General features: G+C 36.7%; 2 protein-coding genes across 2 annotated transcripts; one reads left to right on the plus strand and one right to left on the minus strand.

Annotated features, from left to right (window-relative positions):
- Positions 1 to 896: 896 nt before the first annotated feature.
- On the minus strand, positions 897 to 1532 carry LOC9323142 (defensin-like protein 195). The gene is made up of 2 exons (XM_002888500.2): positions 1416 to 1532; positions 897 to 1299 (listed from the first exon to the last, which is right to left on the minus strand). Exons 1-2 carry the CDS (start codon positions 1480 to 1482, stop codon positions 1091 to 1093), a joined length of 276 nt encoding a protein of 91 aa, XP_002888546.1. The 5' UTR covers positions 1483 to 1532; the 3' UTR covers positions 897 to 1090.
- Positions 1533 to 6823: 5291 nt separating this feature from the next.
- Positions 6824 to 7416, plus strand: LOC9324611 (major pollen allergen Ole e 10). Its single transcript, XM_002887031.2, has one exon. The coding sequence runs from the start codon at positions 6824 to 6826 to the stop codon at positions 7163 to 7165; it is 342 nt and encodes a 113-aa protein (XP_002887077.1). The 3' UTR covers positions 7166 to 7416.
- Positions 7417 to 27984: the final 20568 nt, after the last annotated feature.

The raw sequence follows: 27984 nt of genomic DNA on the forward strand, positions 1-27984 counted from the left end.
ACAAATAACTGTCAATATTTTAGCAAAAAATTGCGATAAAAAGATACAACCGAGGAAAAAATAACCGTTAATATTTTAACAGACAAAAAAAGACAAAATCGAGAAAAAAATATCGTCAATAATTTAACAAAAAGTTATGATAAAAAACAGAAACGAAAAAAGTAACCGTCAATATTTTAACGGAAAGTTGAGAGAAAAAAACACAAATAAAAAAATAACCGTCAACGAAAAAAGTAACCGTTAATATTTTAACGAAAAGTTGCGAGAAAAAGACACAACCAAAAAATAACCGTCAACTAAAAATTAACCGTCAATATTTTAACGGAAAGTTGCGATAAAAAGACACAACCGAGAAAAAATAACCGTCAATATTTTATCGGAAAGCTGCGATAAAAAGACACAAACGAATAAAGTAACAAACAATATTTTAACGGAAAGTTGCAATAAAAGACACAACCGAAAAAAACCCGTCAATATTTTAATGAAGAGTTGCGATAAAAAACACACTCGAAAAAATAACCGTTAATATTTTAACGGAAAGTTACGATAAAGAGACATAAGCGTTCAAAAGTGCAAAATACATTTATTGAGGTTGTTATTTTGGTTAATAAAACCAATTTGATATGTAGTCTAATGGTTGATGTAAAAAAACTTTGTAGTATTACTAACTATACAAAAAATGCAATGAAATTATATAATGTAAAGACGTAACTTTAAATGAATAAATGCAACTATAAAGATATAACTGTAAACTGAAAAGATACAACTGTAATTGAACAAATATACCGTAAATAATTCAACGAAAATTCAAAGAGAAAATTCTATAAAAAAACATAACCGTAAGAAAATAACCGATTTAAACGAAAGGTTGCGATAAAAAAACGCAACCGTTCAGATGTGCAAATGGTATTTATTAGATTGCTATTATATATAGATTATTGTAATATCGCTAGAAGTATTCATATCCACTTATTACACAGACCATAACTAAAAATGAACATAAGTACATAACAAAAGATTCAAACATACAGAGGCTGCGTCTGCGTCTGCAGCCATAGTGTATTTATTAGCGTCGCGATTACTTTAGATTTTATTGAGGAGTATCATCACAGGAGTCACATAAGCATTTAACGTTACTGCCCTCTCCCCAACGACACCTTCCACCTTTAGCTCCTTTGATTTCACGGCATCTTGTATAACAAATCGTCGGAAATATCCGAGGGGCACAAAAGCCGAAACCAACATCACCGCCATATTCTTCCAAGCATTCGCTACCTTGAGCTTCTATCTCCGGCATGTCTGTCATAAACAAAAGAAAACATAGAATCACATATAATGAATTTGCTAGCTATGATCACAGAGATTTTTTAATTTATTTAAAATAATTTCAAGAAACGCAGAGTAAGTTTGCTTACCAGAGATAACCAAGAAGAAGATGAAAAAGACAACAAAGATGGAAACAGATTTTGTTGCCTTTGCCATTTTCTCTGTTTAGCTAACTTTGGGTTTCTTGTTATGTGTTTAACACTTGGTGTTGCTGCTATTTATCTTTATCTTTAGGACCAAACCGATTTGCTTTGTGCTATGAAACCGAACTATACCAAAACTAAACCAGCCAAATAATGGATTAAATTGAATTTTCAAAAATTTTAGTTTGAATTTTTGACCTTTTCATTTGACTTCGAATCGTTTCCCACCATCGCATATGAAGTTGTATGTGTAATGTATATCTTCTATACTAGTATTTTTGAAGTACATTTTATATCGGGTGGGTTAAAAAATTATCCGAGATTTTCGGTATCCGATCCGATACAAAATTTATTTCAAAAATCTTACACCGAATATTTCATTTTTTTTTTGTATCAGGTCAAAACATATCCGAAATTGTGAACTAGATATTCCTTGTCTAATAATATAGATATTTAGAAGATTTGGTTAAGATTTAAAATTACGATTCTCCTATCATTTTTGTTTGAATTTTCTTTTGACTATTTTGAATCATCATATAATACATAAAGTTTAAAAAGTCTCAATTATTTTTTCTGTATATATTGTGATTTAAAATTTTAAAAACGGATATGTATTACCCAATTGATAAAAAAAGGTGTGTATTCAATCAATGTTCTATATTGGCTAAAATGTTTAGACAAAGATTCAGAATCATATTATAAGTAAGATCAAAATAAATTCAAATCCGAATGTATAAGAAGCTGAACTTAACAAACATCAACATTAGTAACGTAGATATTACATCCAACTTTTATTCTGTGATTCATATAAAACGAAAAAACATATACATTTCTACCGACTCCGCTATACCAAAAATGTCTTTATATATAACTGTGTAGATGTCATAAGCTTGTTCCAAGGTAACCATTGCTGGCACCATAACTACTTATAGGGGGGAGGCAAATCATGAACCATAAACTTCACTGAGTGTTTTCCCATACCATTTAGTATCTCCAAGCATTCTTGGAGATCAGAATCTGTAACCAGCATCACCCATTTTTCTTCATCATCCAACTACTTCAGTTGAAACGATCCGTCTTGTAGCTTAAAACGTTTCCCAACTTCTTTATTGAACTACACAGTCTTCTCTATAAGTGGCATTTACGATCAGCGTTGTTGATCCACTCTCGTCGCTATTATTGTTGTGGGTTCTCATTTGGTTCCAATCTTCCATGGAAGTAGATGAGCCTCCGCCCAGATACTGCACCTGAGCAATTTGATGAATCTGATATGCTGCATGACATGGATTGGTTAGGTTCAACAATACTGCCACTGCATCGGATTGTTGGATCCATTCCATCTGAAATTTTGAGAGAGCTTAAGTTGCAAACGCCTTTTATTCCTTCACTGCCATTCAAGCTAGACTGTTCTGCCATCCAACCCCATGGTTGACCACTAACATTAACCTCCATGAAAGATCCTGCAAAAATTGAAAATAACTTAAGATTCTAATCGATCCATCTATTGTTTATGGATAGAGAGGTTCTTACCTGATCTTGCTTGGTTCATGGTAATATGCTCTTCTAACTTAATGGCATTGTCGACAAATTTAGCTTCCTGGAGTGATATAGATCAAATATTCAAATTAGACATGTAGACTACTCTCTCAAATAAGAGATCAATTGTAGCACTTAAGGGTCGAATTTCACAAAGTTCTTTTGTTCACACAATAAACTAACAGTTTCGAAATTAGGCTAAATAAAATAATAAGCAAATTAAAATAAAAACACGCAATTAAATCAAGTGAAAATTCAATAGGATTAAAGCGTCAGGTTTAGAAAATTCTCAGGAAATAAACTAATAGTAAATCTAGCAAATTAATTAGGATTATTATCGAACCGTTCTAGAACTCAAATCACTAATCTATAGCCACCCAGCTCTCGCTCGCATTGACTAACTAAACCTAGTATCAAGTAATTCCATCCTCTCGAATGTGAATTCCTAGATCTAGACTAGCATTGAAAACAAGTTTGATATATTCACAAATATTCCTAGACCTCCTCTCGAATGTATCTAGAAATCTTTGCCCACCTAAGATAGTTCCAGTAATAGGCGCCCTCTCGGATCAAAACTTATTATCCTATGATCAAGTTCTAGTTAGTTACTCTAGAACTAGCATTAAGAACAACTTAAGGTGAAGAACTCTAAAGACTAATCCTAACAGATAATCGATTTACTAATTCATCTAAATCCCTAATGAGAATCCCTAAACCTAACATGGTTATTACTCAGACATAATCAATGAAGCAGAAAACATGTTTGAATAAATTACAAATAAGAAATCAAATAAAGAATAGAGTTTAGAATATAAATTTTCTCTCTACAGGGTTTTGAAATCTCTGAAAAGTTGCTCTCTCCAATTCTCTTCCAAAAGGTTCAACCTCAGAGAATTACAAAGCCAAAAGTAAAAGGAAGATCTAAGATAATGAAATAGAAAAACCCTAAAAACTATTTATATTGTCTCCAAAAACGTGCAAGGACTAAAGTTGCAAATAGGGAAGTCATCTGGGTTGATTCTTCGGGCTTTAAAACTCTAAATCGTCGAGACTTTTGCTGGGCCTTGTGTGGTGTCAATCGACACCAAGGGGTGTCGGTTGACACTCATGCCTTGGTCTGACACCGAAATCGTTCATTCAGCTCTTAATCTCCGGTTTAGCTCCAGAATGGTTCATTTTCTCCAATTTGTCCCGAACGTGTAAAAACCTGAAAAAACTCAAAAAGGCTCTAGAAATAACAAAAAAAAAAAACTCTAAAACTGACACATATATCATGGCTAAAATCGGTAAAATGATATATCATGGAGCTCGAATGAAGTATCGTCAGTCATATTCTCCGACTTCTTCTGGCATGTGCATCATTCCCATTAGAAGATGGACCCTTTTGGTTATCAAATTCTTGGATAAAAGGTCCAACTGCAATGAATTCGCCTGTTGCTGAGTCAAACTTTAGTCCAATACCGTCTGTATTTTCCTTAATGAACTGTTCACTTTGTTAATCGTACGAGATGGCCACCTCATGATCCCATGCTGCCTACATATCCATTTTAATGTTGTTGGACAAACTGCAGAAGATAATCCAAGTCAAGGTTTAGATAGTTTGTGTGCTAACAAAAATAAATCCATGCCTAGAAATATGTCGAAGTCTCACCACCAAGGCTTTTAGACTCCCAAAAAAGTGTTGTTGGCGAGCGCTTAAGCTCATATTTTTCTCTGTAGTGCTTTTCTTCTTCTTGCTCATAACCTATGAAAAGTTGTAAGAAAAAATATCAGTGCTCAATTTACCAAACTTTTCACAAAATCTATAGAATAACCAAATGTAGACATCACGTACCTTCTCCAAAGTGCCTTGAGATACTGTGATACTGTTTTCTTTATCAGAGGACATGTCCGAAAATATGCTTCTAGTGTTTTTCAATGTGTGCATTAATTGGATTCCAAAATAAATATACATCCATTTGTACAAATATGAAAATAAACTTTCTTTGATAACAAAAGGTGAAAGGTAAGTAAATTCTTAAAATTAGACAATTGTATAATTATTTTCCAGCGAATCAAAATTAAAACTTGAAATAGAATTATAGGGAGATATGTCATATATCACCAAAATAATATGAAAAACATCTTATATATCTTTAATATATTTTGATCTTAAGTTTTATTTAGAATGATGATAAATAAAAATGCTCATATTTTTAGGAGGAAGATGATTTTATTTCTTTTAAAATAAATATTACTAAATCTAAAATAGATAATGTGTATCTCATTTCAAAAATAAAGAACATGTATTTGCCAAATAAAAATGGACACATGTTAGCTTGAGAGACAACACATGTCTGCTTCTCGTAGTAGAGGAATCCTTCTTTATTACTCTCTCTGTTTCGAAATATAGGAGATTTTAGAGATTTTTTTGTTTCAAAATATAAGATGTTTTACACATTTCTATGCAATTTTTAAATATATTTAATATTATATGACCATTTCTATTTTATAGTTTTTTATATCATTGGTTGGATTTTTTTTTTTTGAATATTAAATGATGGTTTTTAAAACAACAATAAATTTCTTAAAATATGTGTTTTTAACTTAAACATCCTATATTTTTAAACAGAGGGAGTACTATATCTATACTAGTAACTTTGAAGTACATTTTTAGTGGATGGAGTAAAATGCATTTGAATACAATGGATATCCGACCCGTTTATAAATTTTGGTCATAAAAATTTTGTTGGATCGGGTTATATTTAATCCAACTCATACACCGGTTATTCCGTATTTAATAATTTAGATATTTAGAAGATTTGATTAAGATTTAGAATTATGATTCTTCTATCATCTTTGTTTGATTTGTTTTTAATTGTTTTGAATCAACATATAATACTTAAATAAAAAAAAATTAATTTTTTTCTCTGCATATACTGAGATTCGAAAGTTTAAAAACAGATGACGAAAAATATGTGTTCAATGTTCCACATCGACTAAAATATTTAGATAATGATTTAGAATCATATCATAAATAAGATCAACACTAATAAAATAAATGAGTTTTTTTTTTGCGGAACGGGTATAGCGAGGCAGGTTATTGAATCAACAATAATAAAAAAATTAAAATATCATTAATCCGCAGCTTCAATACGGATTAAATCCTTAAATTTGTTTTGATACCACCAATATTAGACATATCAAATCAGTCACTTTAAGAAAATTTGTATAAAACCAAAAATTGTCCCGTGGTATAATGTTACTTAATAACAATTGTAAACTATAAAATATAAATATCTTAGAGAATAATACAGTGTACAAACTTTTATATATAATAAATAATTTTTAAGATTTTAAAATTACTATTTTTAGAAAACAAATTACGGAATGGATTAAGAAATTAGAAGACGAGTTATATTTTGGAACGGGGTTATATGGTGGACGAGTTTGAATCAATATTTATAAAATTTTAAAATATCATTAACATGCCGTTTTAATACGGGTTGAATCCTCAGTTTATTAACAATTGTCCCGTGGACTCGTGGTATACCGTAACTTAATAACAATTGTAAACTATAAAATATAAATATTTTATAAAGAGGTATAATTTGCAAAATTTTATATATACTAACTTAAAAAAATAAATTATCCCGCGGTATACCGCGGATTAAAATATAGTATATATATATATATATATATAAAGGGACACATGTCAACTTGAGAGATGTTATGTATCAGCTTTTCCATGCTTATGTTTAAAAGGAACCTTTTTTATTATATATAAAATATATATATTGCAATATTGTTTGAGTTATCATTTACAAGCAAACACCAAAATGTTTCCGCAATTGAAACTAATCGTCCTTCTATCTCTCGTTGTAATTCACCTCCTTCATGTCTTGGCCAAAAAATGGTGTGTGTCAGCGGCATCTGCGCCAGATACACAACTACAACTACAAGCTAATATTGATTGGGCATGTAGCATAGGAAAAGTTGACTATGTAAAAATCAATCTAGGTGGAGATTGCTATGAACCAAATACTCCTACTAGTCATGCATCATTTGTGATGAATGATTACTACCAGAACCACGGAAACACTGAAGAGACATGTGATTTCAATCATACTGGTCAAATAATTGGTGCTGATCCAAGTTATCGTCGTTGTAGGTATACGTAGAATATATTGTTTGATGAATAATTTTTTGTGATTGCAAAGTTTTCTAGCGAATAATACAATTATGTAGAATCGAAAGTATTATTAAATATTTTGTAGGTTAATAAAAACTAAATTTATTTTTCATTCATTTTAGTCATAATAAATGTTTATATATTGATGAATTTGTCATTATATTCAACATTTTTTGTGATTCTCTCTTACAACAAAGTCATTATTTAAAATAAATACAACTTGTGTACCAAAACTCTTAGAATGGTGTAGAAGTCATCACTATTTTATAACGTAATAGTTTATAAACTATTAATATTGTATCTTTCATAAACTATTAATATTGTATCTTTCATAAACTATTAATATTCGTTCAATTGTTAACTATTCTTAAATTCTGATAGAAACTAACATAATGCGTTAAGATTTATAAACTAAAATAAACATATATAGAAATATTTTTTCTGATGGAAAATGTTATTGATAATTTAACACATTCGTATGCCTATAAATTATTATATATGATGAGTAACATAGTAATCTCAACCTAATTTCAACTTAACTTTTAGAAAATAATAATATATTTAATAACTCACAAATTGTTTTTGACAAACTAAAAAAAATAAACATAACTAATAATCTAGCTGCATGATTTGAAACTTATACTTTTCACCCATTTTTGAAACAAAAATTTGTCTGAAGTCGCTAGAGAATTTGACAACAACGAAGAAGAAATTTTGGTTTTCTTATCTCGTTTGGTGATAAAACAAGGCTTTGAAAAAGCATCCAATGTCGACATGATGGTGAAATCTCTGTAAAGTATTACTAGGACTGTCAGAAGAGGATATGTTGGTCTAGGGAACATGTTGGATTGACATTTGGGATGAGTTCAAGAGAAAAATCAAGAAACAATTTCAACTTCGAAAAAATGTATGATCCGCAACTATGTCAAAATTTTTTAATATCTTTACACTTTAAAATCCTAACAGCTCATTCAAGATTCGGTGCTCCATTTTATCGATAGACTTTAAAAATGGAGTAAGCAAGAGTTGCAACAGTGAAGGATTTAGTCGGTGGATGAAGCCTTGTGGCCAATTCGCTCTAGAATTTATACAACGTGGACCGACTCAAGACCTTCGAGGAGAGGAACTTGTTGTATTCACACCAACCTATGACATTCGAGAGGAAGAAAAGGTGATGTCTAGACAAAGGTTGGGGTAAAATTGTAGTAACTACAATTTACATTAAGTTACATAGTGCGGTAATAATTACTAACCCTAATTACTATTGTAGAAATTGTTGCTCTAACATGCTACAATTTACTTTCAATCATTTTTATGTTTATTTCATGATCCTAATCACTGCAGTTATAAAACAAGACCTTAACTTATAAAACCATCAAACCTTATGGAATTCTTTTATAAAAAGTATAACACAATTGGAAGTAAGACTATAATCCCATTTTTTTATTGTGGAAGATTAAAATCTTAGGTTCGAGTAACGGAGACGGACAAAACCCATTGGAGATTAATTACACGCTTAGGTTCGAGTAAAGATTAAGAGCTGTGTTTGGTCTCGGACTTGAGCAGACTACGAGCATTAAACCCAGTGGATAAAAAACTACATTAGGATTAGAGGCTCTGAATATAATTTGGTCGGGGTCCACGGGCTCATATTCGTATTAAACCCCCACACATGATAGAATATTTAACCCTGATGCCAAAGGAAAGAGCCTTACCATCCGCCCATGAGCTCCTCTGCAAGGATGGCCCTTTCGATATATATACGAAAGACAATTTGATAATGGTCCTATAAGAGGCTCCACATAAAAAAAATCAATGTAAGAGATTAAAATATTTTTATATAAATAATAATATTAGAGAAGTTATTTATCTAATTTGTTGAACTGTCACTATCTCGCCATTCCTCAAATTAACGTTTTTCTAAGGACAAAAACATAAGTGACATTTTTCAACTGAGAAAATACATCAATTTTTGAAATCAAATCTCATCAAAAAATTTCCCTCATTTTTGTTCGATGTTTTTCTTTTATTCAAAAGACAGAAAAAATGTGAAACAAAGTCACATGAAAGAGAGATAGTCTGGTCATATCTTGTGGGTAGACCTTGATAATAAAACAAAGTAACAAACTTTCGACCTTATGTGTTTATTAATAATATATCCATTTAAAATTTAGATTCGGTTATAGTTTGTATAACAAAAACAAAATATATATATATACTAAACTGGTGTTTTGGCTTTTATAAATTCATAACTTCTTCAATCAATATCTTAGCTGTGGATGTAAGATTGATTTTTATATGGATTCTTACATAAGATAATTATATTAAAAAAAACTTTAAAAAGATAGGATAAAGCAAATAAAAGGTGATGACAGAAGGCTAGAGAGCACAAAGGAGTAAGATGCAAAGAAACTGCTCCGAATTGTATCTTATCATCTGTGCTCTCTATCTTCTGTCAACACTCTCAATGCCTCTCAAACCATTAAATATCGATATTTTGATTTACGACTGAAAAAGGATATTGAAAGAGCCTAATACATACCTTTATGAACATCAAGAACTTGATGAAAAAAAAAACGAAGTTGATGATCCGTTTAGTTATAAATAGAAGAATAATATGATATGGATGGTGTAGAGAAGTACCAAAAGGGTTGTTGATTAAATGATGATGATGATGAGATTTCTTGAAGCCAATATTTATAGACGCATAAAGAGCAGCTAGATGATTTATCTCCGCTCCTAAATTTGATCATTTTGTTTCAACAAATGTGAAATAATCGTTGTTATGAATTGGTTCCTTTGGTATATCCAGCTTTAAAATTCTATCCCTCAATTAAAAAACTTTAATTCTTGTTGAAAGAAAAAAAGTTATTATTCCCGATCAATGTCCAGCCGAGATGGATCCAAAGAAAACTTCATAGGTCTACTAACGAATCAATAAGGTAAACAATTTTTTAAAATATCAATATTTTATTTGAAGCAAAACATAGAGATTAGACATTGAATTGGTATCATGTTTTGGTTTATTGTATGTTTCTATTTATAAAGATACACTTACATAAGATAAATTAAAATTGTTACAACGTAAGCCTTGCAGGGCATTGTAGCCAGATGAAATGATATATAACCTAATATGCCTAATTAAGATAGAACCAAAGTGACCTAGAGTCCGGGAATCTCGGATTACCAAAGCGAGCCGACGTTGTTATAGTATTGGATTTGATAGTTGTCCTAAAAACTACTGCTGGCTTCAAAGTCATCGACCGATGTGCTAGAATAGAGCATCGTCGCTGAGGAAGAATGGTTCCAAATGTAATGGTCGCTTTTTGTTTTAGTTTTGTTGGAGATTAGGTTGAGATTACTAGGCCATGAAATTTAGGTCCATAATCTTGAGGAAGCATGTGAATAACATCCCAGGAAGTATATAAGGGATATGGACTATTCCAGTACTCATTCCTAATTGTTTTTGGGTTAGAAGCACATGTAATTTTAATATGGTATCAGTGCCCGATCCACATGCTTCCGTAATCAGACCCTGACTGGGTTACCTTCGTACCCATGAGAGATGGTCTGTAGAAACTCCGAGATTAATGGATGTAGAGTCATTATCTCGAGGGAGGGTGTTAGAGATTATGTTGAGATTACTAGGCCATGTAAATTAAGGTCTATGATTTTGAAGAAGCATGTGAACAACGTCCCATATTGAAAAAATGGGAAGAGATTTGAGCGGTATATAAGGAATATGAGTCTCTCCACTCATTGTCAATTTGTTTTGGGTTAGAAGCACATGTAATTTTAATAAGTTTTGATATGGTTAAAATCGGTTTTGCCTTGTAGTTAGATTGTAGCCAAAATTCTTAACAAACAAAAACAAAACGTATGCTGGATATGTTGAAGAATTGTTAGCTCTGCCATGACAACAATTCACGTGGGTATGTTTTGAATCTAATTATTTGTTGCTTGCGGTAGCATAATGGATCTCGTTATATTTTGCCTTAAACTCGGATACCGCCCGTGCCTATCTACAGCAATTTTTCTAATCAATCAGATTCCATATCACACCTATAATATCAACCAATTAAGAAAGAAAGAGAAAAGGTATATCATATATAGTTCGAGTCTCTTGTCTGTCATAAAGTTGCCCTAATAACATATAGGTCGAGTAAATGGGGTTGACTGCTTTCTCTTTTTTGTCTTTTGCGTCTTTTTTTGGTTATATATTGTTTTCTTTTGGCTTTGGTTTCCTTCCATTTTGTTTGATTTTGGTTGGTGCTCTCTCATTTGTACATGGTATTGCTTTTGACCATATAAATCCTCTAGTGTTTAAACATTATACATATATACATTTAGAATTACAAGATATAGAAAAAACTCATGCATATACATTTTTGTAAAAAGGCTAGGTTTTTTTAATTTTAAAAAAAAAACTATGAATGTTTAACAAGTTGATCTGAGAACCCCAGAAAAAAAAAAGAAGAGAAACTCTAGCCCCAAGACTAAGCTTCCGTAGTGGGAAAACCGAAAAAGTACTAATTCGCAAAAATGTCTAACCTTATCAGAAGTAGCGTAAGTTTGGAAGCTATTGATAACTTGTATATATCAGATACAATTGAAGTTGTAAAAATATTTTTCCTTAGAAAATGGGATTATTGTCTAAAATGCCATTTTTTTGGAAAAACTTACGAAAATGGTATTTTTTTTTAATGGTTCACAGATTTTGCCATTTTTAACTTTTGAAAATGTACGTATTTATGATTTTTTTTTTTGCAAAAATACGTACTTTATACTAAATACTAAACCCTAAGAACAAATAGAACCGACTAAACCCAAACATAACTAATAAAACGCATGTTAAATCACATTTTTGGAACCTAAAAAATGGCAAAATCCATAAACTATTCAAAAAATGGCAAAATCTACAAATGCCATTATGAAAAATTGCAAAATCCGTAATTAATTCTTAAAAAAATAGATTTTTTTTTTAATTTAAAATATGAGTATTATATACAGGTTAACCAAAATCACAAGTAAAAGTTCTATTAGCTGTCTAACACACCAAAGGTAAATGTTATTGTACAGATCGATGTTCATACTAAAAGACAGCTCATTTCCTTTGTCAGAAAGTAATTATAACCCAAAATAGTTATTTATGGATAAGAAATAGAATGTTATTGTTGGCAAAAAAAAAGAATATTAGGGTTAATACAATTGTGTGGTATTTCTGTGTGGAGTGAGATCATGGATGATGGATGCAATAAGAATATGTATAGCCAATAGAAGGAAAAAAAAGGTGAATAGGGAACAAAGAATCCGACAGAAACAGTGTCTTATCCTCATCTCTTCGTTTCTCATTGGGAAAGCATCTTCTTAGTTGTCGCTTCCCTATAGCTTCTTCCTTATTCTCTTTTGCTTTATCAACCCTATCTCCATTCCTTTTTCTTCATTCCACTATTCCCCACTCACTCCATATTTTTTAATACGTATATACAAGCACATATTACACACACATATGCATATTTACTAGTTTTTTTTTGTGTGTGGATATTTCAAGGACTAATAAGTCTACATTTTTACTGTTACCCATTAACATTTTAGAAGATTTTATAAAATTCCTATCAATTGGTTTTCGATTTTTCGGAAATATATTAGCCGATAAATTAATCGTTGATCTGGTTTCTTTAGTACCTTTAGTGGTTCTTATACATGTCATCTTCTTTGGATTATTTATAAACGGGATTCAAACTCTTTTTGCCACTTTAGCTGCTGCTCTCATATAGATTATAATCAACGATTTTTTTCTCCGATCCAAACATTTTTTTAACGTTAGCCCAATTAATTATAGAATAGTTGGTTGGTTTACGTTATGTAAGAAACATTCGTATATTTATGTGTGGATACTTCAGAAACTAAGTCTACATTTTTACTGTTTTTGACTGGTTATGTATATATCAATAGAACTAGGTAAAAAAATTTAATTTTGGTTTTTATAAGATCCATCTCCAACCATATTCTGTATCTACCACTAAACTTTGTATTAAATTAAAATTTAATTCATATCCATACTTTATTTTTTACTCTAAAATAGATATCTCTAAATTTTTTTTTTATTTTTTTTATTTTTTTATCAACCACACATTCATTAAAAAGTAACTCCATGATATATAGAGTTTTTTTCTTTTACTAAATTTTTCTTTATATATAGAGTTTTCTAACATGTTCTTCTATTTTAGAGTTAGGTCGAAAAAAACGATCAACTTCAAAATACAATTATAATAGGTTAGAGATGATCTAAATAACAAAATATGTACAAATTAAATTAAACGATTAATTTCTCTTAGCAACAATTATGTGAAGATACGTGGTGACATAAAGAAAATGTAAATTTTATAATTAGACACATGCATGCATGTAGTTAGATCATAAAATTGTAACGCTCAATTATAGAGCATCACTTTAAATTACGGTATTAAGGATAGACAGTTATGGATAGATTCGTGGTATTTGGTCAACTAAAATTTTACAGCGCACATGCGATCTTATCATCTTTACAACAAATTAACAAGATCTAGTCAAACTTCTGCCTTGAGAGAAGAATATATAAACTGATAAAATATATATCAATGCATTATCTTTGATTAGACAAGGCTGTGACAGTACGCCATATTTGTACCCAAATTTTTCTTTGGTTCCATATATAATTAACAATTATATGATTGGATATGACAGAACAATAGCTCCTAAATAAATAAAAACAAGAACAATTCCATTTTTATTTTAAAAATTAGGGTTTTTTTTTTTTCTTTCCAGATAACTATACGAGAAGTCAAAATTGGCTCATTAATAAAAATGTTCGAAATCGGCTCAGCTCAATCCAAGACATGGGAGACAAGGAAGGTCTGACGGCATGGTTTGCCTCCTGATCCTTGCCGTAAACCAGTTCTCTCATATACAACTCAAACATTACTATCTAACTCCTTTGAATTTATGTTTCAAAAACATTTATATTTTGTGTAAAAACGTTTTTTAGTTGAATACAATTTTACATTCAATTTATGTTTCAAAAACATTTATATTTAGTTGAATACAATTTAACATTCAATTTTTTAAAAAAAGTCAAAATTGACAAAAGCTAAATGTAGAAGTAGAAGCAACACCGCTAATAAATAGTTTATTAATTTGGGGAAAGTTTTAATAGCGTGCTATTTCTTAGAAAAATGCACTAGAAACCATAAATATTACAAGTGTGAGCTAATAAAGAAAACATGGGTTTAGTTTTTTTACTGTGATAAATAATACATGCAAACAAGAAAAATCACATAAATGTTTACCTTTTGTCATTTATTTAAATCCATAAAAAATCATGTTATTTTGAAAAAAAGCACACAATAAATATAACAAAAACATATTTAGGATTTTTCCATCTAAAATTTTCGTAAATAAAATTTCTGTTACAAAGAATACTATACCTCTAGTGGAAATATGCATACATATGTATATAATTTCTAATAGATTGATTTTAATGAGCATCCTTTTAATTCGATATCCTAGGACCCTTCAAAACACGTTCAGTCATTATGTGGAAACGAGTGTTCCGTGGAATATATAGCTTTGAAGCCTCTAGAGTTGGTTTCCAACATCCACGGAATCTCAACTTATCAAAGTGATGATAAGACTTATATGCTTACTTCAACTTTCACTTTGAACCATGTTTTTTTTGCATAAAACTATTGAATCCGGTTCTATTATGTTTTTTTTTTTTGTCATCTGTTGTCATATTTATATTAATAGAGGAAACCAAAGTATCATACAACCCCGACGGGTGCAACAAAAGGAAAATCTCCTCAAACAAAATTCTAAACTAAGCACCTTTATAGAAACAGGCCTTTACCAAAAATTCCAACATTGAGAAGGACGCAGAGCACTGCACAAAAAGCACAAACAGAGAACTAAACTCTCTCATCATAAAACACAGAAGATAACCAAGTCGGATGACCAACCGCAACATACGACTGTAACCGACAGTCTCTAATGACACTTTTGGCAATGAGAGAGGCTCCACTATTGGCTAACGATTCTTCTAACTCAAGTCTCCAATCTTGAATTAACCTAAGCAAAGAAAACATTTCAAGAGATTGATATCTGAAAGATGGCCACGCGTTTGGCCTAAGAACAGCACCAACTAATTCAGCATCCTCCAGAGCAAAGAAAACATGGTTCACTCTATGGCTTATCATACTTTCCATTGCCCAAACCACACTTAACCTTTTAGCCTCATCCTTAGAACTGATGTTTGTAAAGGCTCTCCTACTGTGTAACAAAACAAATCCCTTATCATCCCTAAGAACCCACGCACATCCAACCAAAAAGTTCCTTTTTGACCACGCCATACCAACATTGCATTTTACCCAACCAATGGGTGGAGGCGTCCAGCGAGGTACTGCCATAATCTGGGCATTAGGTCTTCCAACATCAGCACTTGTCATTACAGTACCCCTTTCAATATCTACCTCCTGAGCCAAAGACCACTCCTCAACATCATTTTTAATCTTTTCCACAGACTCCAAAGCAGAAAAAATCTTTCCTTCAAAAAACAAAAGATTCCTATTTTTCCAGATTCTCCAAATTATCCAGGGAAAACTCTTCCTAAGAGCAGCATGCCATCTCAAGTTGTCTCTATTAATGAGGAAGTGTTGAATAATGGAGAAAACCGATCCAGAAGACATACCATTTTCAGGCGCCGGGTAATCTGAAAGGGCCCAAATCTGCCTGGATAAAGGGCAGGAGAACAAAACATGTTCAATAGATTCACCCTCAAACCCACAGGTTTGGCATCTAGGATCGATCTTCATTCCTCTCGTCGCCAATTTATCAGCCACAGGTAATGCACCACTTAACACCTTCCAAAGAAAAACTTTAATCTTTGGATCAGTACTCAATTTCCATACCTGTTTCTTTAGAGGGTTTGTTGAAGGAAGAAAATTAGCCTGTTGCAAAGCCTCATTTGTGTTATTTTCCATAGCTAGCCAATAAGCTGACTTGACCGTCAGAAAACCACTTTTGTTATATCTCCAGACCCAAAAATCATCAGAGTCAACCACCGGTTTAACTTTCCTAATTTTTGCAACATCATCAGGGAAAAAGAGATCCTCTAACTTGTCAATATCCCAATCTTTCCTTTCAAAATCAATGAGATCTTTAACTCTTAGTCCAGGATCAATAAAAAGATTTTTAATCCAAGGAGCTCTTAGGCCATCCTCATCAACTAGCCATCTATCCACCCATACATTTAATGAAGCACCATTTCCAACTCTTTTCTGCAGCCCTTTGATAAGCAGGTCCCTACCATGAATAATGCACCTCCACCCAAAAGAAGGTCTCTGACCTAAACACGCCTCAAGAAAATGAACTTCAGGAAAATATCTGTTTTTCATAACTCTTGAGAACAGACAATCTGGAAAATGCAAGAGACGCCAAGCCTGTTTTGCCAATAAAGCTTGATTAAAAAGCTGAATATCCTTGAATCCCAAACCACCTTTATCTTTTGGTAGGCATAACTTTTTCCAGCTTAACCAATGAATTTTCCTATTATGTTCAAGAGAGCTCCACCAGAACTCAGCCATTCCACTCGAGAGATTTGAGCATGTAGTCTTTGGTAATCTAAAACAAGACATAGCAAACACCGGCATGGCAAGGGCTACCGATTTCAGCAAGATCTCTTTACCTCTTTGGGACAGAAAGCGAGAGTACCACCCAGAAAGCTTTGTCTTGAGACGATCTTTGATATAATCTAACATTTCCACTTTTGAGCCACTAAAACACTCCGGAAGACCCAAGTAGGTCCCTGCTCCCCCAACATTATGAATCCCTAAAGAGTTCTGAATGCAAAGCTTGAGGTTATCATTCACTTTAGATCCAAAGCTAATGGAAGACTTTGTGTGATTGATCGTTTGACCTGTAGCAGCCCCATAAACCTCAAGTATCTTCTTAAGCACTAAACTCTGATCTTGATTAGCCTTACAAAGAAAAAGGCTGTCATCAGCAAAGAGGAGGTGGGTAATGGAAGGTCCACCTTCATTAAACTGAATACCATCGATAAGACCATTTCTTTGCACCACATTCAGGAGATAAGATAGACCTTCAGTGCATAAGACGAAAAGAAAAGGGGATAAAGGATCCCCTTGTCTTAATCCTCTTTGGGGAACCACCATCCCAAAGGGTTGGTCATTTATTAAAACTGAGTATGTCACAGAAGAAACACAAAACATTACCCAGTTAATCCACTTTTCATGGAATCCCAAAGCAGCCAGCAAAGATCTTAAATAACTCCATTCAACTCTGTCGTACGCTTTTGACATATCTGACTTTACCGCCATAAACTCAGAAGATATAGAGGAATGAACATTTAGACCATGAACCAATTCATGAGCTACCAAAATATTATCAGAAATGAGTCTTTCAGAAACAAAGGCTGTTTGCGATTCAGAAACCAGATTAGGTAAGAACGGTTTCAGCCTCTGTACCAAAACTTTGGAGATAATCTTGTACAATACCGAGCACAAGCTAATAGGTCTGAGGTCAACCATATCAGTCGGATGAGAGATCTTTGGTAAAAGGCAGAGATGTGTATAGTTCCACTCAGATGGAAAGACTCTAGTCTCAAAAAACTGTCTAACCTCAATGCAAACCTGTTTACCCACCGTAATCCAGTAATGTTGGAAAAACAATGAGGACATACCATCAGCCCCAGGAGCGCTGGCCGGTTTAATGGAGAAGACAGCATCCTTAATTTCCTCATCAGAGACCTCTTTCACTAAACAGTTGTTCATTGCTTCAGAAACGCGAGGTTGAAACCCAAAAAACCAACTAGAGAAACTGGCCGGATTAGAAGAAGTGAACAAATTCTGAAAGTAAGCACAAGCAACCTCTCCTTTAGCAGCCTCCGACTTCTGAAAATTACCATTTATGTCCACTAGCTTTTCAATTCTCTTCTTTGCTCTGTTCCCTTTGACTGTTGCGTGGAAAAACTGAGTATTTCTTTCACCACATCTCATCCATTGAGCTCTACTTTTCTGCTTCCAGAAAACTTCCTCATCTCTATAAGCCAAGGAAAGTTCCTTTTTCAGAAAATGAATATGATTCAAAGCCGGAAAAAAGGAAGACTGTTCGATCTCAAGGGCCATTTCCATCTGATGAATCTTATCATTAGCATTCGTGCAGTTTGACTTTTTCCAAGCACTTAAAGCCTTCCTACACAACCTCAACCTATCAGCCACAGAAGCTATATAGTTAGAGGAATCAGTACTCCATGCGCGAATCACCGCTTCTTCAACATTGGGTTTGTAAAGGAACCTCTTGTCAAATCTGAATTGTCCTCTATAAGTATCCTGCGAAGAAAGCAACTTCAACAACACAGGCCTATGGTCAGATCCTCTAAAGTCCAAGAAAGTTTGGTTTGAAACAGGAAACTGTACAAACCATTCTTTATTACCAAAAACTCTGTCAAGCCTACTCTGAATCCACAAATCATATCTTTTTCCAGCCCAAGTAAAACTATTTCCTTGACTAGGTAACTCCTCCATGTTACACGATCTTAGCATCTCAGAGAAAGGCTTGAAGTAAGAGTCACACCTCCTAGGTCCACCAAGCTTTTCACCATTGTGAAGAATATCATTAAAATCCCCCAGCATACACCAACTTTCTCTTCTTCCCACGCCTATTCTGCTGAGTCTTTCCCACACTATTTGTCTTTTCTTAAAATCTGGGTCTCCATATACAAAAGAAACAAAAAAGGAGACCGCTCCAAACTGAACATGCAAATCCACCAGATTCTTGTCTGCAAACTTTACATCCACTTGCACGCTGCTCTTACAAAACACCGCTAAACCACCACACTTTCCTATCGGTTCCACAGTATACACTCTGTTATAACCCAGCCACTCTTGAACATCCACCAATGTATCCCTATCATGCATCGTTTCCATCAAAAACAACATCTCAGGAAAATGTTTTTTACGCAATTCCCTAAGACGAGGAAAAGCCAAGTCTGTGGATGTCGGATTCACACACTCAAGTATTTTTGTTAAGTGGGAAAGATTATCCTTGAGGGACAAGAATGAACATATAATAACTTGTAAATTGATACGAAAATTGCTATATTATTTCTCTCTCGAGAGGAAGATCCCCTTTACATGGCCATCGGCCTCTATATTTATACACCGATAAACGACATTAAAATGAGTAATTAAGCACAATTATTTCTTCTTAAAAGTGTCCATTTTGATTCTTCAGCTTTAATGCTCAACGTTTGAATTTGAGTTGACTCTAATCTTCATGGGCCTCGCCTCTTTCGGCCCAAGTGTCCGTGAACCGACTTACCCGTGTCTTCTACACCGAACTCGTGTCACAGTGTAGTCACTTCGGATTCTCGAAATGGTGACAACCACTTCGACCGTCCCTTCGGCTCACGGGTCCAATGGGCTTCATCCTTTATGGGCCATTATCTTGATCACATGGCAATCTTTGGTTGGTCTCGTACTTCTGGTGCGGGATCCGACACCAACAATTAGCCCCCCAAGTTCTTCGAAGTGCTATTCCAGTTCGGAGGACTTTAAATGCTCAAGTGGCCAAAGATTGCGCTCGAGAATCTTTCTGATTTCCCGCCGAAAATCCCATCACTCCTTTAATTTTGGCACTATCCATTTTTAACCGAGTGACATCTGTCATCATTATGACCGTATATTGATTAATTACTATTAAAACGGGAAAAACCTTCCCACTTCTCACACGACTTCCGAGGCGGTTTCATCATTAGCTTGAGGTAACTTCTTTTCACCATTACTCTCTTCTTTTACTTTTGTACTTTAATCAAAACCTCTCTCTTCGTTCCTTCACCAAAACCCTTCTTCGCCGGATCTTGAATTTTTCTTTCTTCCCAATGACTTCTGATTCCGATAGACCCGAGTCTCCGTCTTTTGACGAGAGGCGTTCTAGTAACGACGAGTGCACCCGCCCTGGTGACATTGCCGGTCCGCACTACAGGTCCACTTGTACTCTTCAATCCCTCGAGCGATTGAGAGAGCTTTGCCGGATTCCGCCGGAAATTATGGCGGAAGCACAAATAGCTTCTCCCACAGAATCTCCAGAGAACCATCGCGATGGTTACTTCTGTGTGTATGAGATTTATTTCAAGGGTTGCGGGCTGACCTTTCCTCTTCCCGAAGCCCTAATTTTATACCTAGCGGCTCTTGAAATCGCTCTTCCTCAATTAACCCCTAATCTTCTTCGTACTATTCTTGGCATTATAACAATCGCGGCGGAGGCCGGTTACGTTATCGGAGTTACTGAACTAAATGAGCTTCTGAGCGTGAGAAGTTCATCGAAGAAAACGGGATATTTCTCAGCATATCCTAATGCCAACAGGAACATCATTTCACATCTTCCGAACAAGGATGAAAATTGGCATCATCCTTGATTTCCAATTAAGAAAACCCCCGCTTCGATTGGAAATCTCGCTGATTTTCTCCCTTCGAAGTGGTCTGCGAAACCCGGTAGTGATTAGGTTGCCCGTATCTTTCCCAGTTGTTTCTTTATCTTTATTGACTAACACCGTTGTTTCATTTCGCAGCTTTCATCGCTTCCAACCTCCCATCTGAAGAGTTCATCGAATTCTTCAAAATAATTCTTGAAGGGGAAACCCTTTGGAATTCCTTCACTCTTGAACGATTCCTGGAAGCTAACCACAGACTCAGGATGAGTCCGCCTGGTCATCTTCACCAAATTCCTCCCCCTCCTTCAACTCAAGGAATGTCATCTCGGGCCCTTGCGGCCAAGCGTAAGTTGCTTTCCAAGCCGATGGCTGAGGCTTGCGAGGAGAAGAAGAAGTTCCTCGCGACTTCTATAGACAAGAAGGACTACAGTAGAACCTTGCTGGTTGATGATGGCAGCACCGAGGGAGCTCGATCTGTCGCTTCCTTCAGATTAACTCCTCGTCGCGATCGTCGCGACTCGCGTTCTCCTCGGAGGGTTCAATCTCCTCGCCGTGATTCACCTCGTCCTCCCCGAGATGATTTTAGTAACGAGCCGATTAAGAACTTGGTTCGCCGGAAGAGAGACAAGTCTTCTCGCAGCGACTCTTCTCCGCAGAGGGAAAAGTCGAGGGCCCGGACTGACCGCTCACCTCGATCATCTCCTCCTCCTGAACCAATGGGTCCTCCACGTCCGGTTGATATGTCCTCCTCCTCCCAGCCTGATAGTGGAAAGACTGCTCGGAGTGCGTCTCCGAAAAAGGGAGATTCTGAATCTCGAGATGCTCCCTCGAGGCTGAAGCCTGCTCTTGTACCTCAAGTCAAATCGCTTTCAGGTTTGGTGATTTACATACTTCAACTTTTTGTCTTTATTAAAACTCCAATTTTTACAACTCTTCCTTCTTCGCAGCTATGGAGAAAGAGGGCAGCGTCTTCCGATGCTTCAAGACCCGATCGGGCTCGATCCTGCCAGACTTCGACAAATGGCGCCCTGCGATTCGTGAACGCTATTTGCTTCACGCGCATCACTCATCTCGGGTTAGTTCCGTTTTTTTTTTTTTTTTTTTTTTTTTTGCATTGCCATTCTGCGAACTGACCCACCATCCCTGGTTCATGTATAATGCCAGGCTCAGAGCGAATTTAACGACATGATCGAACATTATGAAGGGTTGGTCATTGGACGGGAGAAGGAGATTGACATGTGGAAGAAGAAATTCTCAGCTCTTGAGGCTGACCTCAACTCTTCAGCTGGCTCTAAGCATGATCTGGAGGATAAGGTCGATAGGTTGACATCAGAGTTGGCGCAGGTAAAGGGGGAACTGCAGGACTACTATGACCGGAATTACAAACTCCAGGACGAACTGTCTGGTGTTCAGGGTAGACTTCACGAATCCAAATCAGCCGCCGACACCCTGAACAACCAACTTATCGAGCTCGACGCGAAGTACAAGGCGCTAGCCAAGTTGCGTGATTCTGAGTTGGCAAGGTCGGCATCGAAGGCCAGAATGGAGGTTAAGGGACGCGGGATGGAATTGATCCAAGGGGCCATTCGCTTCATGCAAACCAAGAAAGCTAGGTCGGACTTGGAGTCAGACATCAAGGAGCACGAAAGCAACTTGATTCTGCTGGACCAAATCCATGAAGCAGATTTCTCCGAGGAGCAAGAAAGGACCGAGCTGTCGACTAACCTTTCTGAGAAACGGAGTCGCTTAGCAGCTCTTCCCACTTCGATCTTCAACCCGCTTGACTTCGAGGCTTTCTTTACTGAATCACCTCCTATCAGTGAATCGGGTTTAGACTGGGCAGGTAGCGCTTGGTTCCTATGGCTTACCTTTTTCTTACTTTGTACCTTTGATTGACTGGAATCATTATTTCTAGGTTCAAGTGAGACGGAAAACGTTGTCCCGCCCGCAGCTCCAATGGTACCAGAGGTCACTCCGGAGGTTGGTTGCACCGCGGAGGGTGGTCAAGGAGCTTCATCTGATCAAGCAGTTGCCAAGGACGCGAATGAAGCTTCGACTGTTGAGCCGGATTCCGAGGTGGCCGCTGCTCCGTAGTGGCTGTGTCCACTTTAAATTGGGGACTGTCCCTTTATTTTTAAGACTTAATTTCAAACTTGTCTTTGCCTAAGGAGGCTTTATTATTTTCTTTTGAACAAAATATTTGCCTGAGGAGGCTTTTAAACCTTTCTTAGGTTGTGGCCCAAGGGGGTCTGGTTAAAATTATATGCGGGTTTGCAAAGTCCGCTTTTAACCTTTTGTGGCCTTGTGGCAATGCTTTCGAGATTTTTAGGCTGATCAGACCTTTCTCTTTAGAATGCGAGAGCTGAGCTCGGCTTAAAGCGAGTTCCCCACTTCGGGTTTAGTCAACTCGGTAAACTTGTCAGGCTTGGGCCTTAGAAACTTTTGCAGTTAATGCGACGGTTGCTCTTTCCCTTCTTAAAGAGAACGGCTCGTCTTTTAATGTAATAATTGCCTTTTCTCGATTTTCCAAAAGTGGTTTAACCCACTCGGAAACGCTACCATTAATGGATTTATGGTTCCAAGACAAACCCTAAATCATTATAAATAAAGGCTTACCTACCTCTAGGCTTTATTAAACATGACTATAGAATCTCACTTGAGAAATATTCTAAGAATGGAAAACGAAGAAGTAGTCCCCATCGATCCCGGCAGCCCACTTTTCTTGTCCGGCGACGGATTTGAACCGGCTGGCGTTCTCTTTCCTCACGCCGTCTTTCACTTCCCTTCAAAGGAGAAGAAAGAGGCTTGCGACTTCATCGACAAGGTAAATATTTAAAGTTTTTTTACTTAAAAACTTTTTCGTTTTGCCTTATTCACCCATTTTTATGCTAGGTCGCCGACAAGCACCGTCGCTTGTGTGAAGAGAGGCAGCGGCTGGGACTCAAAAGGCAGACGCTCGAGGCTCGCATCGCCCGGGTGGAAAGGAAGATACGGGCCCTGGAGAGCGATCCCTTTCAATGGGAGTGGCGGAACTTTGACTCCGTTGCTGAGATCCCGAAGATGCTTCGGATGTATCTCCGCGCTAGAGGAGTCCCGGGTCCCGTGAACGCCCCTGTCTGCGCCGTTCCGTCCGACAGTGAAGAGGAAGAGGATTTGGAGGAGGAGGCCAGCAACTGCCGGAAACGCGTTCGGGATCGTTCCGAAGTGGATGTCACGAACAGGGCGTCCACTTCGGAAACTAAATCGGCGATGAAGGAGCCTGTTCCTGAGCCTCTCCCATAAGTGTTTTTTAATTTCTTCACTTTCTTCTTTCCTTTTTTTTTTTTAAAAAACTCGTGATGGGCTTCGGCCCTTTTTATTTATGGAAATATTTGCAACTTTCCTCTCTTTAAAAATATTCTCGGAGATGCACCTTTTAATGCAGGATCTGTTTGAGGGCATGAATCTCTCCGCGAATCACTCCATTCCTTGGATAGAATCCGCAGCTTGCTAAGGATATGGGGTTCCTATAAATTACAGGTTCAATTTCCCTTTACTTCTCACCATTCTTTTCATTTTAGCAGGTATGGAGTTCAATCTTCGCTGTTCGGAGTCTATGCCCGACTTCTCCAGAATCGGAATGATGAATGAAGATGTTCCAAATGAGCCAAACAGGCATCTTCCTCCACTTCGCGGCTTCTTGAGATCTCAGATCCGAGCCCCCTGTGAATTGATCAGGGATCTCCCAACCAGAGATCAAGGAACGGCGATGGCGTTCATAGAGGCGCTCGAGCTTCAACACCGGAAGCTTACGTCGGAAAAGAGGAGACTTCGGAAGAGGATTAACCGGATGCAACGCAGGCTTACTACAGTGTCAAGAAGTCTTCACATCCTTGAATCTCACCCCGGAGAGTGGATTGAGCTTGGGATTTCTGACTTTGCTCGAATTCCGGACTGCATGATGCCGATCCTCGATCTTGCTGGTCAAGGAGTTGAAGTGTTCTGCTCGTCAACGAGGATTTCGTAGTTCAAAGTGTACGATGGGGGACACTTCGCCTTTTTTTTTTTTAATAAACGCTTTATTTCTAATCTCCTGTATGTTCGCATAGCCGAACCTTCTTCCTTTAATAAAGAAATAAAACAAAAATTTTATTAATAGCTGAACTCGTTTTCGAGCTGCCTACGTACCCGTTTCGGGATCAAGCCAAATCGTAGTTCATGTATATAAACAATGCATGTAGCCTTTAAACATAAAACTTCTTTAAGTTGATCACATTCCAAGGTCGCTTGACTGGATTGTCTTCTAGGTCTTTTAACCTATAAACGCCGTTTCGAACCACTTCGGTAATAATGTAAGGTCCTTCCCAATTAACACCGAGTTTACCGGCACCTTCTTCTTTTTTGTTTTCAAAGACGCGCCTTAATACATAATCTCCCACGAAGAACGGCCTACTTTTAACTTTAGAATTGTAATATCGGGCTGCTGCTTGTTGGTAATTCTGGATCCGAATTAGAGCTTGATCACGCCTTTCATTTATGGTATCTAGTGAATCTTTAAGCATTGCTGAATTTCCTTCCTCATTTAACGGTGCTTCTGTTCGGCGAAGTCCGGGCACATTGAGTTCGGCTGGTACTACCGCTTCCATGCCGTAAACCAAAGAGAATGGAGTTTCTCCTGTAGGTCGCCTAGGGGTTGTACGATAGGCCCACAGGACGGGCTGGAGTTCTTCATACCATCCTCCCTTTAGATGACTTAAGCGTTTCTTGAGATTGCTTAATATTGTCTTGTTCGCGGCTTCAGCTTGTCCGTTTCCTTGCGGATATCGTGGAGTAGAATAACTAACTTTGATTCCCCAGTCCGCACAAAAGGCATCAAACTCGTGTGAAATGAATTGTGGTCCATTATCAGTAACTATTTCGTATGGAACTCCATGCCGACATATAATGTTTTTCCAAATAAAGGTCTTCACGGCCGAATCCTTGATACCAACATACGCCTCAGCTTCAATCCATTTTGAAAAGTAGTCCGTAAGGACTAGAAGGTACTGTACACCTCGAGTTGATTTGTGCAATGGTCCAATGATGTCCATTGACCACCTCATAAACGGGTATGGGGCGGAAATGGAGGAAAACAATTCCGACGGTTGGTGGATCAATGGTGCATGGAGTTGACAGCGCTTGCATCTTTGGGCGAACTTAACACAATCTGTGATCATAGTGGGCCAAAAATAACCCATTCTTTTAACTTTAAAAGCCATAGCTCTTCCTGATGAATGACTCCCACATAATCCTTCATGCACTTCGCTCATGACGATCTCGACTTCGGGCCCAAAAATGCACAATAGGTAAGGGTCACTGACACCTCGTCTATATAACGCATCCCTTGACAGACAAAATTTCGCGCTAACGACTTTCATTTTCCTGGCCTGCCATTTATTCTTTGGGAGCTCGCCTGTCGTGATGTAGTGCTTTATTGGCTCCCTCCAGTCAGCCCCCCAGTCTTTAGCCGGAATTTGGTCAACTTTGTGAAATATTCGTGGCTCTGGTTCGGGATGTTCATTTGGTTCAAGAATATCCTCCTCGATTAATGGTTCGGTTTCCAATATTGTTTCTGGAATCACATCCTCAGCTAAGACAACGGGTTCCTTGTTAGATATGTTTGATCCCTTTGACTTTCTTCGTTTGTTGGGTGGCGGTTCGGTCTCTGGTTCGCCACGGTCGCGCGCCGCTGCTCGAGACCTTGTAACAACGAGGGTTTCCTTGCTGTCCTGAATGCTTCGCTCCGAGATACATTCTACTGGAATAACTCTCTTCAACTCAGGGTCTGATGTTGATGCCAATGCGGCAAGTGCATCTGCAGTTGTATTCTCTCCCCGAGGTATACGGATTAATTCAAATTTCGAGAAATTTTTAGATAGATCCTTCACCACTTCGAGGTATGCTTCCATTCTTGAATCTTTGGCCTCATAGTCTCCATTAAATTGGTTAACTACTAATTGCGAATCGCAATAAGCCAATATTTCCTTAGCCCCAACTCCTTGTGCTAGTCGAAGTCCGGCAATAAGGGCTTCGTATTCTGCCTCGTTGTTGGAGGCATTGAATAACAATCGGAATGATTGTTCTAGAATTTCTGATGTCGGAGATTCCAACCTAATTCCCACTCCGGATCCTTGCTTTGTTGAAGACCCATCTACGTGTAACTTCCAAGTTTGGTTCTCCTGTTGATCCATCGTTCCAGGTATTGGTAGTTCGGTCAGGAAATCTGCTAAGACCTGAGCCTTCATACTGCTCCGGCTTTTGAACTCTATGTCATACTCGCTTAATTCCACCGCCCATTTCGCCAAACGTCCGGATTGACTTGGACTATGAAGTATTGTTCTGAGTGGTTGGTTAGTTAATACTTCAACCGGATGAGATTGAAAATATGGACGCAGCTTCCGGGCCGAAGTTACCACCGCGAGTGCAAGTTTTTCCATCATTGTGTATCTGGTTTCCGGATCCGTCATTGACTTGCTCACGTAGTAAATTGGTTTCTGCTCCCCACGGTCTTCCCGAACCAAGACTCCACTAACCGCGTGGTTTGAAACTGAAACGTACAAATAGAGTTTTTCATCCACTTCCGGTTTGGACAGTATAGGTGGAGTGGTTAAGTATGCTTTAAGCTGCCCAAAAGCTTCTTCACACTTCTCATCCCAAAGAAATCCTTTGTTCCCTTTTAGAATTTGGTAGAAAGGCAACGATTTATCTGTTGATCTCGAGATAAAACGATTCAAGGCCGCAATCCGCCCAGTCAACCGTTGTACTTCTTTGAAGTTTCTCGGAGATGGCATGTTTAGAAAGGCGTTAATTTGATTTGGATTGGCTTCAATCCCTCTTTCTGTCACGATATAGCCAAGGAATTCTCCGGATGGGACTCCAAACGTGCACTTCGCCGGGTTCAGCTTCATTTGATATTTATTGAGAATATCAAAACATTCTTCCAAATGTTTAACATGATCTTCTTTCTTCAACGATTTAACCAACATATCATCTATGTAGACTTCCATAGTCTTCCCGAGTTGATTGTGAAACATTTTGTTCACCAACCGTTGGTAAGTCGCTCCTGCATTTTTCAAACCAAAAGGCATTACCTTGTAACAGTAGATACCTCTATCTGTGATAATTGACGTCTTTTCTTGATCGTCGGGGTCCATCATTATCTGATTATAACCCGAGAAGGCGTCCATAAATGTTAACAGCTCATTCCCAGCGGTGGACTCTACAAGTCGATCTATATGCGGGAGCGGGAAACTATCTTTGGGACATGCTTTATTTAGGTCTGTAAAGTCGATGCAAACCCTATC

This window comes from Arabidopsis lyrata (genome assembly GCF_000004255.2).
Source record: "Arabidopsis lyrata subsp. lyrata unplaced genomic scaffold ARALYscaffold_2, whole genome shotgun sequence".
Lineage (NCBI taxonomy): Eukaryota > Viridiplantae > Streptophyta > Magnoliopsida > Brassicales > Brassicaceae > Arabidopsis > Arabidopsis lyrata.